Source organism: Crocodylus siamensis, chromosome 1 (genome assembly GCF_052110815.1).
Source record: "Crocodylus siamensis isolate JL-2025a chromosome 1, ASM5211081v1, whole genome shotgun sequence".
Classification (NCBI taxonomy): domain Eukaryota; kingdom Metazoa; phylum Chordata; order Crocodylia; family Crocodylidae; genus Crocodylus; species Crocodylus siamensis.
In genome coordinates this window covers 33,099,957-33,121,395 of record NC_143395.1, presented here as the reverse complement: position 1 = coordinate 33,121,395, position 21,439 = coordinate 33,099,957, and the positions used below count along the sequence as shown (strand labels likewise).

At 42.7% G+C, this 21,439-nt stretch overlaps 1 protein-coding gene across 2 annotated transcripts in view; it reads right to left on the bottom strand.

Annotated features, from left to right (window-relative positions):
- The window catches only part of PXDN (peroxidasin), a 158,523-nt gene that overhangs the window by 106,913 nt on the left and 30,171 nt on the right, over positions 1 to 21,439 (bottom strand). For both annotated transcript variants that reach the window (XM_090032778.1, XM_090032788.1), the window contains exon 2: positions 981 to 1,049. In XM_090032778.1, coding sequence (XP_089888904.1) covers positions 981 to 1,049 — 69 coding nt within the window. The remainder of the gene's footprint in view (positions 1 to 980; positions 1,050 to 21,439) is intronic.

Genomic DNA, 21,439 nt, shown 5'->3' with positions numbered 1-21,439 from the left:
AGTGTTCAGTCAGTGACCAAAGAAGTATGCCTGTAATGGTTGATTTGGGCCCCAAGACATTCTTGAAATATAAATAAATGTAATAAATAGTAATATTAATAATGATTTAAAGTCTACTCATTGCAGGCAGCTTTGAAACATGTTCTAAATGAATTGCTAAAAAATGTTCTTGTGTCCTTCTCTTAAGATTATTACGCATGTTAAGGGGAAAAAAAATCAATTCACCAGTTATTTGTATATAGAAAAATAGCCAAATTAGAAATCACTGTGAATATAAAAAATAAAACTGCCCATGCAGTTGAATGGAATGGAAATAGAAGGTGGAAATACAGGTAAACCTATTTCAAGTTACATTTTAAGGAAAAGCAAGAAGATATTACAGTAAAAGGACTGCATGCATATTATTATCTGTATAATGGTTGGGCTCAAATGTTTTCTCTTCTGTTTAATACGTGTTTTCAGAGACCTCTAAAATACTACCTTAATTAAAAATGAAACTTAATAGGTTTTGCTATACAGTGGCCTAGTCTATCAAGATAAAATATTTCAATGCATCTAAGCTTGGGGTTTGTAAAACTCGTAAGTACTCCCCACATTGTAAAACTGCAGCTGTAGACCATCTTTGAACAACTCTGATATAATTGCCCATGGTAAGAAATCTGATGTTACTCTTCTATAAATTTTAAAACACCACCACAGCATTAAAAATCGAGAACATCTATGTATTTTCATATCTTTCATTGAAATTCAATACTTTTTCTGAGACCTCTTAAGACTTAACCAATTGTGTAGCAAACCTAAATCAAATGCAAAACATAGAAATATACATGACTTCAAATCTGAGCGAAATCTTGGTTGCTTCAGGGGACTATCCCCATCAACTACTCAGTTGAACTGCACTAGGAGAATTTGACACAATGCCCAGGTTCTAGTATTGGACTGAAAAGAGAAAACGATTTTAAAGCAGAAAAATTACTTACAATGTGTTCAGGTTTTTAAGTCGTCTAAACGCAGGCTGGATTTCTTTAATTCTATTAAACCGTAGATCTCTGTGGAATAAAGACAAAAAAACCCCCCAAAACGTCAGTATATTCATTGGTATGAACATGTTTTTCTTATGTAACTTTCTGAGACAAGATCCTCATCTCTGTTCATAGTTCAAGATCAAAGAAGGAAGGAAAAAACCCAGTATTAAAGGGACTTAGTAAGGGGGTTGACCTGAACTGGTGCAACTAGCCAAAGCGGCCTGTGAGAGGCAGTCTGTGAGCTGTGTTGAATACCAGCTGTTGACCATTAAGTGGACCATGAGGAGTGTAGACAATCTGCTATTTAGTAACACTTGTTGTACCTGTCTTCTGAAAACTGTTTAGCAAAATCGGAGAGGAAGGAGAATACCGTTAAGTGAACTGAGGGAGGATTAAAAACAACTCTGTATGAAGACTATTAAAGCCCCTGCCAGACATCAATTTAAACACACGATGGGTTCTGAGGAATTGTCCCCCAGATGTCAACAATTTTACATCCTGCTATGCCAGTTTTTCCAGATTTGGAATGGCAAGACATGCAATTTTTGGAATCTGGGATAAACTTCCTCAGATCCCACTGTATGCATGGACCTGGGCTCCCCATGCAGCCATAAATCCTGTGCCAAGCTGCATAGCACAGCTGTAACATGGCACACATTCCAGCAAATGTTTATAGCTGAACAATGTAACCCTGATTACGCTCTGCATGTTTGATTATGGTTGTGTTCTGTAATACAAGTTTGTGCATTCTTCATCTGCATCCCTTCATTAGTATGCAAGTTTGAGGGGGGCTACTCACACCTGTTTTCACTGTTTTGGGGCTTGTATTACACTGTTCGAGGTTTAAGTGTACAATTGTAAAGGGCAGGTAGATCAGATTTTGTGTCCACTAGCTCTGTCTTCCAAAACTGTAGTTTGTAGGCACAAAAATGTTGTTAATGCACAGTTATGCAAACGTAATTGAAAGGTCAGCCCTCACTGTAAGCTGTGATCTGCAGGAGGATGGCCCCTAGTTTTAGTGCCAAATTGATATGCATAAGTGGGAGGATGGGAGAGATTCCAGACAGGAGTCACTCCTTGAAACAGAAGTGCTTACGAGCACAGCACTCTTTAGTGGGTTTATGTGAAAGCCTGAGACTCACTATAATTGAAAGAGCTGAAAAAAAAATCTCCGAGGCTATCACTGACATCAGACAGGGTCCAAAAGAGCTGGGATTGCATAGCTACCTTAAGAGCACTTGAGAAGGAGCAGCTGTGACCCCTAGCAGCAACGGACAGGGCAGCACTCCCCAGCATCACTTGGCAGCAACTCCAGCTTCCCGACCTAACACTTGCTACTTTGGCTGGTATATCTGGTAAAAACCCCAGGGCAGCCATGGGACAGACACCCTGTCCAACTGACCAGGCTAAGTGATAGCTCCAGGGTTGATTTGCCAGTGATTCTGAACTGACCTGTTCTGCGTTTTAGTTATGGTTCAATAATTAAGTTTTCTTTAATGTCGTGTTTGCTCCTTTTATCTTTTTCCCTTGTAATAAAGTCGTTTTGGTTTAACATTTGCTTGCAAATGGGAAAGTTTGTTCACATTAGAACACCCATTTAAATGCATTTTCCCAGGTTCCAAGGTGGGGGCTCAAAGCTACATTTGAAAAGTTGATGAAAAATCCCTAAATTTGAATTTGGCCTGTGTTTACTGCTGTCCAGTGACTGGCTAAGGTAGCCATCAGAGAGGACATCCCGGTTTTCTGCTACTCTGTCCTCTATTGATACGAAACCCAACACCTAGGAGGATAGTTGGAGAAGCGCTGAGGTCCCAGAGGGGAGGGGAGCCAGGTGTCCAAGGAGAGTGGTCGCTCCTTAAGGAGATGATCCTCCAAGCCCAAAGGAAGGTAATCCCAATGAGGATCAAAGGGAGCAGGAGAGCACACAAGCCTCCGTGGCTCACCAAAAGAATCTGGGAATGTCTCCTTGCTAAAAAGGAGGCTTATACCCAGTGGAAAGAAGGGGTCATCACCAGGGAGGACTATTCTGTAGTTGCTCAGGGATGTAGGGTGGCAGTTAGGAAGGCCAAGGCAGAGATGGAACTGGGACTAGCTTCCCAGATTAAGGACAATAAGAAGTCCTTTTTTAAATATGTAGGGGGTAAAAAGAAGGTCCCGGGTAATGTGGGGCCCTTGCAGGACGCCATGGGAAACTTGGTTGTCACACCAGACGGCAAAGCTAACATGTTTAACGATTTCTTTGCCTCCATCTTCCTAAGTAGGGACCAGAACAGCCACCTCCCTGCTGGGCCCCCCTCAGGCCCGGGGGGAGGCACACCTGGGCCACAGGTTAGCGAGGATTTAGTTAGGGAGCTTCTGGAGGGGTTGGACATATTCAAGTCAGCCGGCCCAGATGATCTCCACCCTAGAGTTCTAAAGGAACTGGCCGAAGTCATTGCAAGTCCCCTGGAACAACTTTACAAGCGCTCGTGGTGCTCTGGTGAGGTACCGGAGGACTGGAAGAGGGCCAATGTGGTCCCCATCTTCAAAAAAGGCAGGAAGGAGGACCCGGGAAACTGTAGGCCGGTTAGTCTTACCTCAATCCTGGGCAAGCTGTTCGAGAAAATTATGCTGGCACATATCCAGGAGGCGCCAGCAGGGGACTGCATGCTTAGGGGCAACCAACACGGGTTCATCAGTGGCAGGTCCTGTCAGACCAACCTGGTGGCCTTTTACGATCAGATCACCAAATCATTGGATGCAGAGGTAGAAGTGGATATAGTCTTCCCTGACTTCTGGAAGGCTTTTGACAATGTCTCTCACCCCATTCTCATTAAGAAACTGGGGGGCTGTGGTATAGACACCCACACAGTCAAATGGGTCGCCAACTGGCTGGTGGGCCGCACCCAGAGGGTGGTAGTGGATGGGTCCTTCTCAACCTGGAAGGACGTGGGCAGTGCGGTTCCGCAGGGCTCGGTCCTTGGGCCCGCACTGTTCAACATCTTCATCAGTGATTTGGACGAGGGGGTAAAAAGCACCCTGTTCAAATTTGCTGATGACACTAAGATGTGGGGGGACATGGGCACACTGGAAGGATGCAACAGGCTACAATCAGACCTAGACAGGTTACAAGGGTGGGCGGATGAGAATAGGATGGGTTTCAACACAGACAAGTGCAAGGTGATGCACCTCGGGAGGAACAACCAGCACCATACCTACAGGTTAGGGAACTCCCCTCTTGTCAGCACGGAGGTGGAAAGGGATCTGGGGGTCATCATTGACTCCAAGATGAACATGGGCTGGCAGTGTGGGGAGGCAGTTAGGAAGGCCAACCGCACCTTGGCATGCATCCACAGATGCATCTCGAGCAGGTCCAAAGAAGTGATCCTCCCCCTCTATGCGGCACTGGTCAGGCCACAGCTGGAGTATTGCGTCCAGTTCTGGGCGCCACACTTCAAGAGGGATGTCGACAGCATGGAGAGGGTCCAGAGGAGGGTCACTCGTATGATCAGGGGACAACAGGGCAGGCCCTATGAGGAGAGGCTACAGGACCCGAATCTGTTCAGCCTCCAAAAGAGAAGGCTGAGGGGGGGTCTTGTGACCTGTTATAAACTAGTCAGAGGGGATCAGCAGGCATTGGGGGAGTCACTCTTCCCCTGAGCACCGCCAGGAGTGACCGGGAATAATGGTCACAAGCTGGCAGAGGGTAGGTTTAGGTTAGATTATCAGGAGGCGCTACTTCACAGTCAGGGCGGCTAGGGTCTGGAACCAGCTTCCAAGAGAAGTGGTGCTGGCTCCTACCCTGGGGGTGTTTAAGAGGAGGTTAGATGAACATCTTGCTGGGGTCGTTTGACCCCAGTACTCTTTCCTGCCATGGCAGGGGGTCGGACTTGATGATCTGCTCAGGTCCCTTCTGACCCTAGAAACTATGAAACCTATATGTCCTCTATTTTTCTTTCCAAGAAGTCATGTTACAAGTCATGTTGAGTGAGCACAATCATTTTAAGGTCCTGAATCTCCACTTTACATTTTATGCAATCATCTACCCTCATATAAAGTAGGAGGAAAACACTCAAAATTATAATGATAACATTTACTCAGAAGCTCTTTTCATCAAGAACATTCGTTTCAGTAGTGTACAAGTGCTCTACAAATATTAAAGCATTTATCTTTGCAACAGGAAATTGTAATTATCTTTTATTTTATTTTTTACAAACAGACAAGACACAAAGAGATCAAGACCAAAACTGTCAAAAATGCCAACCCTTTTTAGGTAAAGATATCCTGTTTACAGACCACTGAGACAGTGGAGGCAGGGCTTCATTGTTTCTTTTAAGTCAACATTGAGAAGATGATATGATCAGTGCCAAACTAAAGGCAACTTTATCTCGAGGTAGGTCCTGATACCCATTGAATAGGAGGGTAGGTGAGCCTCAGGAAACCACTGGAAGTAGAAGTGATGAATAGAAATCCACCACCCTCCCACAGGATTGTGACCCAGGTCTTTCTGGTCCATTGCCAGTCACCCTACCAACTGAGCTACATAGCTTCCCACTATTGTTGGGTACTCAACTCTTACTCAATTTGAAACACCTCCTACCTGTGCATCAGGTGGCTATGCAGATGCGACTACATCAATGGGCAAAAAAAGAAAGAGACATACAGACAAACAGAACTCCGGTCAAAAGGCACAAGCAGAATTACTTCTAGAAGAAAGTAGGCCTAGGCCACCTTAATACCTGTCAGTATTATCTTTTCAGCTTACAACAATTAAAGCCATCATGCCTATGGTATTTTAAACCTTTGCTTCTAGCAGCCCTAAGAAAGGAATCCTCAGACTGTGCTTGTGAATCTTGGAGTTAACTGAGTCCAGTGCCTGAAGCACTCTGAATTGAACCCTTCTCCACTTTCCCACCTCCTTTTCCACTGTCAAAAATAGTGACAAAGACAAGCTATTTTACTGTCTGCCTCCTAGGGGAGCCACAAAACATATATCCAGCCTGATTTTTCAGGAGATTGGCGGGGTTTTGAAGGGATTTCTAGAGAACATGATTTGGGATTTAGTCTCCCTATTCTGCAATACCACTCATCCTCCCAGAGACTATGTTCTTCCCCATTTCCCTTCACACACTGTCTCAACTTCTCCCATTTTGCTTTTGCCTTATTTTCTCAATTAGAAAATAAGGGTCCCCCCACCCCATTTAACTAAGGGGGAAAGACCCAGTATTCTACAATCAAGCGTAAAACCAGGGGGGCAGGCAGCTGCCGCAGCTAACCTAAGTTGGGGCTGGAGCTGGAGGCACAGCTGCTGCCTGCCTCCTCTCCCCACACTGCCTCTGCATGCCCTGCCATTCTTCCCTGGCAGCCCCCAGTCTCTCTCAACCCTCATCTTTCTCCCTCTCTCTTCCCCTCTACCACACTCCTCCTTACCTTTCCTCTGCACCTGCTGGCTCGGTCCTTGCTGCAGCCCGGGGCACAGAATATGGCTCCAGCCCAGCCCCACAGCAGTGGCGCAGAGCCAGAACTGTTGTTCCAGTCTGGCCATCACTACAGCTCCCCCCAACTGCTGCAACAGGGCGGCCAAGCTAGAACAGCAGTGCTGCCTCCACACGACTGCTACAGGGCTAGGCTGGAGCTATGCTTTGTGCCATGGGCTGCAGCATGACGGACCCTAGAATCAGGACATCATGCTGCGAGAGTGGTGGGGGTGCAGGCACAATCATGGATAAGGGAGCACGGGGGGCGTGGGGGAAACAAGACAGGTAGCAGAGGGCAAGCTGCCTGCCTCTCTCACTTCCTGCCCTCTACCACCTGACCCATTACTGCCCTCCACCTGCCCTACAACATGCCACCCCCTACTGCCTCCCCTACTGTCTGTCTCCTACCACCTGTCCTATGACTGCCCCCTCATCACCCCTTCCCCCACCAGCTGCAGTCATGGGGGTGGATAAATTGAAGATGATCCTCCAATAATTAGATTCTATACATGGAAAATAGATCATATATTTATACATTTTCTGTGTATAGAATCTAATTGTTGGGCAGCTGTCTTGTATTAGAGTAAATATGATAATACCCCACTTTAGTCCAAGTCCCACTGCAGGTCATAGCAATTATCAGTTCAAGTGATACTGACACAGTGTAATAAAGGATTGTAAGTACATACCTAGGCTCTCCCCCTGCTTTTCGATTGCCTTTGTTTTTCACGCATTCCTAATCATATAAACTAACAACTTCCGTTCCAAAAAAAAAAAAATTCTCGTAATGAAGGATTTATTAGAATTTTAAATAAAAAAATATTACGTTATGTGATATTTTCATAGGTGAGTTAACATGTCTTTTCATAAAATGTTCACTAAATTAACATACATTTGCCTAACATACAGAACATTATCCCAAGAAGACCTCTTTCCTCACAGAATAACTCCTTAGTTGTTTACAGCTTTCTAGCCTCATTTTCCAACACATTAAAGCAGGGCTTGGCAATCGACAAGCTACAGAGCCATTAGGCCCCTTACACACATTACGCTTTAAGACAATGAATTCATTAAACTCATCTTAATACTGACCTGGCCACACGTTCAATCAGTAAAACCAGAAACAAGCAACAGCAAAGTATGTGTAATAACCTTGTCACTGGTTCCTGTCTTGTCCTTAATTAAATGTGTGGCCACTGCTCCTATCCTCAGCAGCACCTGTCTGGGACCTCCATTAAATGACCAGGGCTCCCAGCTCTGAGTCCCAGCCTTGGGAGCACAGGGTGCACCTCCCCCTGGCATGTGAGAATCCCATAAACCCCCACACCTAGCAGGCCCTTCAGCTGATTGGAGCATTCAAGAGTGCATGGTGAACCCCTGGGGCTGGGAGCTCCAATCAACTGATGAGGCTCAGCCACAGTGTGGCATGACACAAAGGGAAACTATCAGGATCACACATTAGATTCTATCATGACATCTTTTAATGTCTGTTAGCGGCCTTAGATCCAGCCTGAAAACATGGACCTTCGGTAGCATTCAGCAGCAGGCGGCTTCAGATTGGCTGGAGGTACTCTCCCCATGCCAACACAAATGGAAGTGGGTTGTGTCCTAGCACCTGCCCTCCTCTGACCTGAAGTGGGTCATTCCAGGTCACTGCATTAAGGGAAAACAAAATATTGGCTGCAACAAGCTCCACTCAATTTAGTTTCGCTGCTATGTAATACGCTTCCTTGATCTTCTCTACTACCTCTGAACCAAAACTTCTCAGCCACAAATGTGTGTGAAAAGCACTAGAATGGAAATCAAATATTATGCAAAAAAGGAAGATCAGGTAGGAAAACATTTTACTGCGCATTCCATGCTACAGTAATTGGATGCGTTTAATTGTAAATCTGTATCTTAGTGATACATGTTCTTAAATAAATGAAAATTAAGTGCAAAATGTATGATTATGCACTAAATATTTCCATTAATCTATAGTTAATATACAATTTGATATATTATTCATATATGAAATTGAAGTCAAGAACTGAATTCCATTTTAAATTTCCTTCTTCCTTGTAATATATAGATTTAAACACATCTCTAGCCAACCAAAAGAGGAAGCTTGCATTCCAAGTACATTTTTACTACAGCAATAAGAACATTTGTTCCTTGAAAGAAGGATGTCCCCCTCATCACTAATATGCGTGCCAATACCACCCTCCCAATCCATGAATTCCTGACCCATCTACCAGTCCCATAAGCCTGATAAAATGGCTCCACAGGCCAGATCTCTGATACCCCTGCATTAAAGAATTCTGTTCATCTGCCTTGGAGATGAATATAATGAACCTAAAGACACATAAGATACACAGCTACCACAGTCCTGAAGGAGGACTGGACCTGCAACCTTTAGTATGAATCCCATAGATCTCTACTACTGTGACAAAAATAAAATCCATTTAAAAAGAAGGAACTGGAAGACTGTATAGTTCTGTTCCATAAATATCTGGACATGAGGACAGAGAAGACTTCGTGATTTAAACGTTTAAGAATGAGATAAAAGGGATAAACTTTTGTTTAAACTTTAAAACACTGAGGTTACAACAGATTATGGGAGAAGGAAATGTTTTGCCATATTCCTGTGTTGCACAATAAAACTGCAGTGATACCAAATAAAGCAAATATAAAAACAAAAAAACAAACAAACAAAATCAAACAATGGCTCATGGTATAGGTATTTCGTTTCATCTTCTACTCCAGTGGAAAACTTTTCTTTGAGTTAGAACAGCAGGCTGTTACCCTCAGATATTTAAGTTACTGAAGATAACTGAAGAGCTAACTTCAATGGAAGCCTTAGGAACCTAAACTTCGGTTCTACAGTACCTATTAATTAGGGACCTGGGCTCCACAATGGAATCCAAAATGCATCGGGAGGGTCATGAATCTCAAAAGGCTGATTCAAACACCCATACACGGAGGGACTTATGTGGTCCCTGTTTCTAACAGTATTACACTATTCTGTCTTTTATTCAATGGCTGTTTACTATAAAATATACAAACAGTAATGGGAGTAGAGACCAGAAGCCATGATTTCCCCTTCCTCACCAAGTGCCCCATCACTAAGCTACAAACTCAGGCTGTCCCTGTGCTCTCTCTGCTCCTGGCTCCACGAAGCAGGCTTCCCTTCTGCATGGTTGCACCAGTAGGTATAAAGAATATGCCCTCACATAGAGTCAGCTTTGCCTGTAACCAGATGGGCAGGGCAGTCATGAGGAAGGTTGAAGATGTAGACTGAGACAGACCCAGAGACCCAGGTCTCCCACTTCCTGGGCACGTGTCCTACCCATGTGTTACTCTTTAAAAATAAGCTATAGCACTACCATCACTATTATTTTAAAATAAAGAAGCCACGATCACATCCTGTGAACAGCCCAATGCTATCATATACATTAGGAGTGCTCCAAGCTGGGCATTGAGGGCAGCAAAGGGAAGTCAACAGGGCCATGGACCATGCTTGAAGAGGCTCTCCCCACGGCAGAAAGACAAGGCACCCATTTGTTCCTTATACCAGAGTCCCAAGTGTGTCGAGCAGGCAGGAGCTTTGCCATAACACTCAATCTGATCATCTCCCAATGCTTGGGCGCTGAACGTATTGGTACATAGCCTGGACTAGTCCACGGCCCACTCTGAGAACTTAGGGCTGTTCTGCATAGTTTCTAGATCCCAAAGGAGCTTAAGTATGACTTCAGCATACTTAGTCCCAGAAGTTCTGAGCATGTGCAGACGTAGGAAATGCCAGCACCTAGAGATCTTTCACTTTAGACCACGGAGTTCCAGGCACCTTCGGGAAGTAGAGATCATTGGGGGCAGGTCGTCATCAGTGTTGGCAACCGCCTGTAAATTTACAGACAGTCTGTTTAAAAATAAATAAATAAATAAAGTTAAAAATGTCTGCTTATAAAGCTCATAAAAAATTGATTCATCCGTAAAAAAACCCAACAAAACTAAGCAACTAGAAACTTGGTTTAATATGCTATAGGCAAGCGTTGATGGACACAGAGCAGAGCACCACCACCTGGGTCTAAAGGGAGCACAGAACCCTTCAGGGAATATTCTGTTGTTGTAGACCACAGGAGCCTTTGTAGCCCCCTCATGCCCCTAGCCATATGCTGCTGCTGAATCCCGTCAGCTCCCTGTAGCATTGCTGCATCAAAGGTAGGCAACAGTAGTCCTTTGCTGCAAGCCCATGTTGGGAAAGGTGGGGGGGAGGGGAGCAGGACTGAAAAGTGTAAGGCTGGGGATTAAACTGGCAGGGAGGGCAGCATGGTGCAGGGTGTGGTCAGAGCATCAGGGTGTGGGAATAAGAAGGGAACCCCTAGGTGGAGGAGCAGGATAAAAAAATCAGTGATGCATTCAAGCAGGATTGACAACCCAAGGTTTGTTTGTTTTTTTACTGACAATCTGGAAACTTTTAATGACAAGAAAATTTTTGTTTTACTGTGGCAGGTGTTAACCCCCCAAATTTGAAGCTAGCCTTTGTCCAGGGACTTATATTTATATTACATAAAACATACATCAGTAAAATTAATTTGGTTGTCAGTAAAAGTTTGCAATTTTTCAATTTAAAAAAAATAAATAGTCTTGTGTTGGCAACTCTGGTGCTCATTAAAAAAGGGTCTTCTTGAATGGTCATTTTGGACACAGACAACTATAAAAAGACTTAGAAACATTTAGCTATCTCAGTCCTTTCGTAGATCTATCCACTACAATAATTTAAGTTTTGCAATAAAAAAGTGCTTTTAAAGCGCATTAAAATAATACATACTAATGCTTTTTTTCATTAGGTCTGTTTTATAATAATCAGAAAATTCTTAGGGACTAGCAAAAGTGAAAGTGAAAGTGAAAATTAAGGTTGAGGCCTTCCCTACTCAAGTACAAATTGCATTTGGATTACTTTAAAAATATTCTTTTCCTTTCATCTAATTTACTCCAATTCTATTTTGTAGTGTACTGCATGTGCTTAGCTTCCAAAGGCTATTAAGTAACCACACCAAGCTAAAACCACAAACATTTTTTTTACCTGACTCTGGTAAAGCAGTACCAGTGACAACATATATATACAGAAGAGCTGAATGCAGCATTTGTGCTTTAATGTACTGTGGTCACATACTTCAGGCCTACCAGATCAAGCCGTGGACTTCCCACATCTCCCAGTCATTTGAAATGAAGAGCTAGCTATTAGTATATAGCAGAAATCAGAAATGAAGACAGTTTTTTCAGTCCTAAGAAGAGTAAATGGATAGCACCTTGCTAAAAATCCTAACAACCTGAAGTTAAAAAGAAGCCTATCTGAATACTGATCCTGTTTCTCAGTTAACCCTTACCTTTTCGTTTTTGGCTAATGGATATATATTAAAAGCTGCATGTTGCCTGGGAAATACTTCAAAACAATAGTTTAAAAAATATATTGCAATCTTCTCTATTCTGTCAGAAGGACCTGGGTATCTAACAAAAGGCAACTCTTTAACAAGAAGGAAAATTGGTGCATTACATTATTGCTCAGTGTATACCCCTCTCATGATGGGTTATCCAAAAATCAAATCCATAATGCACCTATGTAAACCAATAGGTTCTAAGAAATAAAAGTTCTGTTGAACCCAAGTTGTGGATGACAGGCACGATCCTCCACACACAAGCCCTCAAGCTATATGAAGCATGTTTGGTTTTGGCTGGCAAAAGTCATACAATTCAAGAAGGATGTACACAGTTTGGAAAGAGTCCAGCACAGGGCAAAAAAACATGATCAAAGGCCTGGAAGGTAAGACTTATAAGGAGTGACTGAAAGAGCTAGAATTATTTTGCCTGAAGAAGAGAAGGCTGAGTAGAATCACAGAGAGGGTGGAAATGGGCTTTTCTCTGTGGCTACAGCAACAGCTTCAAGCTGCAGCAAAGGAAACGTAGGCTGGAAATTAGGAGGAACATTCTGACTATGAGGGTGGTCAAGCACTGGAAGAAGCTACCTAGAGAAATTATGCTATCTCCATCCATGCAAAATTTCAAAAGCAACTTAAACAGACCCTCGGCTGGGATAGTTTAGTCAGGGATTATCCTGCCTTACACAAGGGGCTGGGCTACATGACCTTTTGAGATCCCTTCCAGCTTTACTTTCCTATGATTCTTAATTGTGGATCTCTACTGTTCCACAGGATAAATCCACAATTATCTTACAACCTGTCCAACTTGCATCACATTTAACAGTCATAAGGTGCATCTACATGAGACGCTTACCACATGGTAATCCAATAACACAGCACAGTAGCAAGCCAGTCAAAAACTGTGCTAATAAGCTGCTGCACCATGTTATTAGCAGGGATCTGGGTTTTCGGTTTCCCACAGGAAAAAATGCTAATTTTCCCTTTTATGCAAGGAAAATACAGATTTTTCATTTTGATGGAGAAACACGTGGATTTTGTACTTTTACAAAGAGCTCTCTGCAGGCTAGCAGAGTTCCAGCCTGCAGGGGGCTGGGAGGAGTGAGGGAAGTGTGGTCAGGCAGGGGGCACCTAGAGAGCAGCTCCCGCAGGTAAGTCTTGGGAGGAGGGGGAACTGAGGCCCCCTCATTGGGGGGAGGGCACTGGGCAGGGCTGGGGCTGTTGCCCACTTGGATGATGCATGGGGTTTGGGACCGAGGGTCGGAATGAACGGCCACAGGGCCCTGGCAGGGAGCAGGATGGGGCCACAGGTGGCTTATCTGGGGTGGGGGGCAGCCCCCCACTGCTGCATGCACTCCTGGGAGGGCAAAGTGTCCCCTGCCTGCCCAAGAGCAACAGGGTGACAGCGCAGAATTGTTCCTTCTGGGCAGGCAGGAGGCATGTCCCAGGGCAGTGTGAAGCTCACAGCAAGGAGCTTCCCATGTCGCACTGGGTCCCACCCGCTGGGCTGCAAAGGTCCCAGGGAATGGCAGCAGGGTGGGGAGTCCAAGCCCAGAGCAGGCAACCCACACTTGCCCCCATACTGTACACAGGTCTGGGAGCCACAGGTTCCCCCTGTCCCCTCTGGGAGTGCCGACAGTGATGGGGAGTGCACCTTCCCACCCAAGCCTGCAGCAGGCAGCCTGCCCCACCATGGCTCCCCTCTGGCTGTGTCACCCATGGGGAAGGGGAAACTGGGCTCTGAGATCTGCTATGCTCCAGCAGCCACCACCTCCCATGGGAAGCAGCTGAGGTTTGTGTGTTGTTGTGGAGGGCAAGAGGCTGTGGACCCAGGTCCTTGGCCCCATAGCCCTGGTAACTGGGGGCCCTCTGTGGCATGGCTGGGGGGGCAGAGGGCTGGAGTGGGGGGCTGTGGGTGGGAAGTGAGAGGCACCTACAGGGCCAGGGGGTTGTGGGTGGGGAGCGAAGGGTCTGGACATGTGTTATGCGAGTTAAGTGGGCAGGAGGAGCTCTTTTTTTCCCCATGATAAAAAACCCAAAATCAAATATCAAAATCTATAATTATTTAAAATGTATTTTATTATTAGTGATTGAGGCATTAGAAGGCTTCCAAACATGTAGACATGCCCACACAGTATCATGGCTTAACTGTAATAGTAGCCTTATCTTTTGGGCCTTACTTGCCTCCTGATTACATGGGTAGTTGCTTGGAGGTCAAATATTTACTGCTGAATAAGTAATTCCTCTAAAATGGTTCCCTGATCAACCAAACCACAGAAATATCAAGAAAAAGAATGCCAGAAATGAAATCCGTTAATTCATATAAATAAATAACAATTTTATACAAGAGACTTATTTACAAAAAACTGACCTTTGTTATTACACGTTACTTGTATAAGGAGGCTTTAGTTAAAAGGACCCATCAAAATTGCAACAAAAATCTTTATATGCAATAGATATAGGATGACATTTATGAAAATAAGGAAATGGAGTATGTACCGATGCAAAATCAAAGTACATTTTGAGTACTATATAGTATCATGAGGGGATTTATATGCGCTATTTTCACTGAGTCATATATATTTTTTTCTATGTTTAGTCTCTAAAAATGAATGGTAGCTCACACGCAACTGCATGCAGGTGCTCTTCAGATGAATTAACTTAAACAAAACAAAGAGTACAGGCTATGAGAAACACTTAGAAATCTTGCACTTGGCCTGAATAAATTGTGGGAATAACAGCTGAAAACATTCCTGACAAAACTAGCAGTAGAGCCACAGTGAACAAATGAAAACCAAAACCAGAAATACTATCATCATAGAGTCATTTCCTAGATACAATAATGAGCTTAATAAAACAGAACAGGGGAAAACATGTAGTTTCTAGCTCCAACAGCTGGACTGCACCCACATTGTTTGCATATAATACTATCTGCAAGATCTTGAAGATGAGTAAATCAAGGAGATTATGTTTATGTTTATTTTAGAGACCCTCTCTTTTCTTGCATTAAAAATGCCCGGGGATGAACTTATTGTTATGCATGTGCCAAGATTTAGATAAATGTGTAGATTTTCGTCTTTTGTTTTTTTACTTGGCCTTTAAGTCTTTGTATTAAATCTGAGTCCCCCTTCATCTGAAAAGCAAAATTAAAAATAATCAAAATGGAGATTTACCTCCTTTACTGTTTTTACCCCGTGTTGGCAGAGACAGGAAATGGTCAAATGTTTTTAAATCAAATTTTACACTTGGAAGTACAAATATAATGTTTTATGAGCTAAGCTTTGGAAAGACTTTTTCTATAGTATCAAGATTGCACAGGGTCCCCATCCCTATTTTATTCCCTAATCCCCTGCATCACAACTGTTCTTCCAGCCAAAGTGGAGATAAATTCTTCATTTGCTCGCTAATACTGGAATGCAGTTAGTAAAACTCAACCGAACATAGAAAAACATCTGACAACCTCAGTTTGTGTGAGCGCTTATAAAAATTACCCTGAAACAATATTTACATTGTTTCTGGCAGTGCATCAGTCTCAAATGCGACTGACTCCCTATTCCATTAATTAAAAAATGGGTTATCATAATCATACATTAAAAATATTAAGAAAATTATTAAAATATCTGTGGAAAGGATAGGTAGATTACTAGATTTGTCTCTATATAATATCCATCATGTAGAAAAGAGAGAATGAAATTGCCCTAACATCAGGATTAAGGCTGACAAAATATTAAATCACTTAAAGTTATATTTGTCTGTAAGACACACAGTAGAAGAGGTAGTCTCTTCTTTTTTAATAAAAAAGTAGTTACGTATCTTTTCTTACTATGTGAACCTGGCAAGTCACCACAACCACAAGATGGAAATGCTTCACAGGAATATTATTAACACAAAAATGACAAAAAACATTAGTAGCTCAGAGACCACAGTAGTGGATGAGATATTTGTGTAAATTCCAACCAAAATTTTAACTGTCTTCAGTTTAAAACTTTTCCACGTAAGTACATGTAAATAACATACTATCGTAATGCAATCTTCAATGCTTTAACCTGATAAAATTGAAAAAAACTGTACTTTGATTCCACATGAATCAGTAGAGATGCAAGTCTTGTTTCTGTTTCCAAAGAAGAAATTCTAAATATATTTGATTGTGCCTTCCACCCATCATTGAACCTTCTCTGAAAACTTCCATATAGCAGACACGTGGGGGAAAATGGCATACACAATATGATGCATTTTCCCCTCAGGATGTAACAGTATTTAAGAAACACCAAGCAGCATTAATTGGCAATTCCTCCCATTGCATCATGTGCAGTTTTTCTTAAAACTAACTGTTTATAGTCTTTTCTCAAGGAAAAAAAAAGTGAAAATCTCTTTAAAGAAAGAAAAATAATTTAATGGACTTTTTTTTTTTAAAGAATTATAGATACAGAATAAAAATCAGTAGTCAAATTACTTTAATTTTATTAGCTATTTTGGTAATCCTTAGATGAAATACTTCAGAACAGGGAACATTTCAGTGGGAATTCAACACAAATAGAGAATTTAGTGGGAATACACTATGTAGTTGGACAATTATTCAAAAAAACAAATAAAGGAGAATACAGACCAATTACTCACCAGCAGCAGAAAAACCTCTAATATAAATGCCAAGCCACTTGGCTTCTCAATGCAGAACAAAAGAACTGCAAATGCCAGCAAGACTACATTGCTTATGCCTACTTTATTCTTCTTTTTTATTCAAGGTCATCCCAGCAGGAAATGAAAAACAGCCATCAGCATAGTAAAAACATTCAAACAGAACAGAGCATGAAAATTACACAAAAGAGGTTATATAATCAAGTCAGTGCAGTAACTGGATAATGTCAATGGCACTTTAATGCTGCTTTGACTACAGCCCTGTTAAAAATGTGTCACTATGTTGAACAAAGACAAGTCCATTGTTTTTTTCGTTTCTCAACGAATTTTTAAAGTATATTACCTACATCTAATTTCCCTCAATACAACTTCTTTATAATCATATACAAGTCCAAGAAACTAAGGAAATAAAAAATAAAAACAATGTTGAAATTTTATTTTTAATAACTCTTTAGAAGCAAATGTATACACCTGCTAATTCTCCTTGCAATTCATTTTCCAGGTGGCTTCCCCCCACTGGTTAGATTGAAAAGAAGTCATTTTCTACATTTAATCTAAGATATTTTAGTGTTCGTATACCAAAGTAGGACTGATATGAACAACTATCTAAAAACAAAAAGACAAAATAACTATCATTTTTTTTAAAATAAAAGTTTGCCATTATAGTTGAAAAGACAGCGTTTCAGATGTCAAACCACTGTCATTTAGATATTGTTTCAGTGCCTCTGTTGCTTTTGCTGCTGCTTGCCTTTCTAAACATCTGTGTAAATGACGATACCCAAGCTCTGGCCAGTTTTATAGGTTTAAGCCTGTTGTTTACTATTACTGCATCCTCTTACATATCCCCATGACTTAGGCATATAGGTTTAAAATAGAAACATTACTCAAAGATAACTAAACATGGCTTCTCATATTTGGGCTCCCCGTATTCGTATCCTTGAATTGCCAATGTCCATTCTTTACAGACATTTGTACTTCATAATCTAAAATTCCAAAATTTGTTTTGTGCTTTATTATGTTTCTAACACTTGTGGTTCCTTTAATACTTTGAAGAGATTTTAAATCAGGCTATGTTGTCTGCCTGAGACTGCCTACAGTTTACAAAAGAAGCAATAGGATGTGAACTCCCCCTCTTCACCTGAAGGGAGCTTAAACTCTGAAACTAATAAAGACAATGAAAGACAACACTAGAGGTGCATCGAGATTTTGTGGGCCAATACCGATACCCGATTTTTAAGGAGGCATATTGGTTGATGCTGATCCGATTTTCAATACAGCTGCATCCAGCTGGTAGGTCTGTTGTGGTGAAAGGGGAAGGGGGAGGGGGAGGGAAGGGGCATGGGGGGCAGATAAACACTCCCCGGGGCGAGGGAGAGTGCGGGGCTGCATTAGGCACTGCCCAGCCAGCAGGGGTGGGGCGGGCTCGGAACAGAGCCATGGCTCATCCAGGGGACACAGAGAGGAGGGGGAGCGGCTACCACTACTACACATAGCTTGACTGGGAGGCCGGGGTGGGGATGTGCCCCTGGATCTGTGCAGGGTGGGCAGTGGGGGGGACTGCAGCTGTTGGCTGGGTCTAGGGGCTGCGCTACACTCAGGGCAGGCGGTGGTGGCAGTGGGAAGGGGCTACAGCAAAATCTGGGGTGGCTGCAGCTGCCCCATAACTGCCTCCCAGTGATACTGCTGCCAGCCCCAAGTGCAGCACAGCACAGCTTCTGGCCCCAACCTACAGCTGCAGCCTGCCCTACACAGATCTGTGGGCACATGCTCCCCTCTGTGCCCTCATGGCCGAGTGGCATGCAACAGCGAGAGCTGCACCCTGCGGACCCCAGCCCCATTCCCTCCCTCACTGCAGGGGGCATTGATCTGCCCTCTCACACCCCTTCCTTCCCCCCTCCCCTTCCACGACCACAGACTTACCAGCTGGGCGCAGCTCTCCAAGCTGCCAGGCTGTGTTCCCCATTGCCTGCGTGCTGCACTACAGCTGCACGCATGCACAGGCATTTATTGGCCACATCAGGCTGATTTCCGATATCGTCAATTTTCTTTATATGGGTACAGATCCGATATTGGACCAATGCATTGATGCACCTCTAGACAACACTATCAACTTATCATATTTACTCAAGTCTAAGACAAGTTTTTTTTCCCAATTTAACATGGGGGAGAAATCCCTTCATGTTAAAATTGCATGGGGGGGAGCAGGAGGCGGCAGGCTGTGACTGTGGGCTTCAGCCACTTACCCAGGACTGGGTCAAATAGCTGCAGCTGCTGCACTTTTCTCACTGCCTCTGCACCCTATCTTCCCTCTATAACCTCTTCTCCCCATCTCTCCCTGCCATCAAGCAGCCTTTGCCCCCCAACCTGCCCCTCTCCCTTTCCCACATCCCTTTGCTCTACAGTAGTCTGGAGTACTAGAGATGTGTATTCCTGGTACTCTAGTTCTGTCAGAAAGTAGACCATCACATTTTGTACCAAGTAAAGCTCCTGTAGCCCTACACAGAGTACATTGCAGTAATGAGTCCCAAGTCCATGATGAGACCCCTACATGGTATGGCAATACAATTACACAGTAATTCTTTAGTGAGCTACCTGTGGCAGGCATTAAATGATCCCTTCTCAGATACAATGAAATGTCCTTTACATGCGTGAAGTGCAAGTAATGACCAAAATTTATAAAAAGTATGTTTCATAATTCTAGCTCCATGTGTGTTTTACTCACATATTCCAGAAATTATGTTATGTTTGAATTAGTCCAATTAGATTTATTTTTTGAGGATATGGTTACAAAAATGAAAACACCATTAAAATGCCATTCAATATGTGCACACTATGACAGAAAAAGTGATTTCTAGTAGCTTTTCATATGCTGCACAAGCCAAAGAATTACACCAAGTGAAAAATCAATAATTTCTGCTTGAACTAAGGTATCTAATTTCATAAATACAGCCAGACTTCCTCAGACTTAAATTTACTTTTACTATTTCTAGTATGTATTCGCTTAATTTAAACTTCCGGCAGCTTGATCTAAAAAGATGTTAAAATGCTACCAAAAAGCATTGTTACTAGGTGTATCATTCCAAGTTACAACAGCTCTGATTTTTATCAGCTGACAGAAACAGGGCTTTACATTTACAGAATTCTCATAATGTGTAAGTTTTACTACACTGCTCAAAGATAAACTAACAAACCTAAGATGAAAACATCCTGCAAGAAAAAAATGTGAATTCTGAGCAGAAAGATGCAAATGAAGTTATCCTCCTGTAAAAGCAATTTTCGTAATGTCTGTTCAGTGGAAAATTAGTTATTTTTTCCTGTAAGGAAAACAGGACGCAGGTGCAAGCAAATGAGCATATATTGTTAATGGAAAAGACATGCATTTAGACAGAAAAATAAATTCTGCCAATATTCTAAGCACCTTTAAAAACAACTTGCGTGTATGCCAAAAAAGAGAGTTTTAAGTCCATGATTTTAGAGGTTAGCTCTGATTTTTTGGCATCCTTCCTGGCTCTTCAGACCTTCAAGAAAGCTGTTCAGTTTTTGGCCAGCTCCCAAGCTGGAAACAAACCTATGATTGAGATCCCCACCCTGCCAATCAATGCAGGCATCACTCTCATCTAATCATGCTCCTTCTCCAGTGAGGGACCTAGGGAAGGAGCTCAAGAAAGAGCAATCTAGGCAAGAGAAGCAGCCAGGGAGACATATAGCCTCAGAAAGCAGCTGTGTGATGGCTCCAAGCTGTGAAAGCTGTTTGCGGCGACTTTTATTTCAAAGGGTTCTGCTTTTCTGAGCAGCTGGGTGGAACCATAGCTATGGTCCAGCTGATCAGAGAAACAGTTCCCTCAGAAGTAAGAGTCACAGCAAGCAATTGAGAAGTTGCCTCTTACATTTGGCAATCTTCTGCAAATTAAGTGGCCTGTAAACTATCTGTATCCAAAATACTTAGGTTCTACTGTACCACATATAAATAATGCTCAGTATTGAACATATGAGGAACTTCACTGGATATTATCTATTTTGCTTCCTCCTACAAAAAGTCCAGTTTTATACGGTAAGGGCTAAAGAAGACAAGGCAGGGGATAAGTGGGTGGGGCGAGGGGGGAGGGAATCAAGGGCTAAAAATTATTCCAAAAAGAAAAGCTAGCATCCAATAATTGAAAAGCATGGCAGATCCACCACTTACTGACTTGCTGCAGTGTCTTACCCTACTGGAAAAACATGGAGGCTTTTCAAAAGATTGTACTGTTAATGGCTTTTATGTTGTCGCTAATTTAAAGATTAATTGCATTAGATTCATGTGGAGCCAAAAAATGTTTTTTCTTTTTCTTTTTTGGTAGTAAGTCAAATATTCTTTTTCTTTTTTTAAAATGTGCTCTGCATGTTCTACTTACCTGCCCTTTTACTTCCTGACTCTAAACAGTCCCATACCTGATGGGGGGGGGGCGGGGGGAGGACACCATCCACCTGCACCCTCAGTGGGATAATTTACATTGGAACGGAGGTAAATTGGTATTCACACTGGAATGGTAAAGGGGATTTAAAACCCTTTCACTTGCAATACAGGAACTGAAATTGTGGTAAGACTGACTCCGTATTTCCTTACCAACAAAGTAGGCTGCATGGTCTCATGTGTTATACAGTTTCTTTGCCCCTACCTGTAGTCTCAAGCAATCTCTCTGCCCAACTATTATTGGTATATCTGTTTAAAGGGAAAGAGCGCTAACCCTGAAAATAATTCCTCATCTACTAGGGGGTTGCAACTGTTACCCCTGCAAGCAAAGAACCAGGGGTTAGTAGAGCTTCTATGGACTCTTCCATGAAAACATTTCACTGCAGTCAGAAGAGTTCCCAGATCTACCAGTGAAAACCTCCACCCCCTTCTGGGTTTAGCAGATACCAATAAATC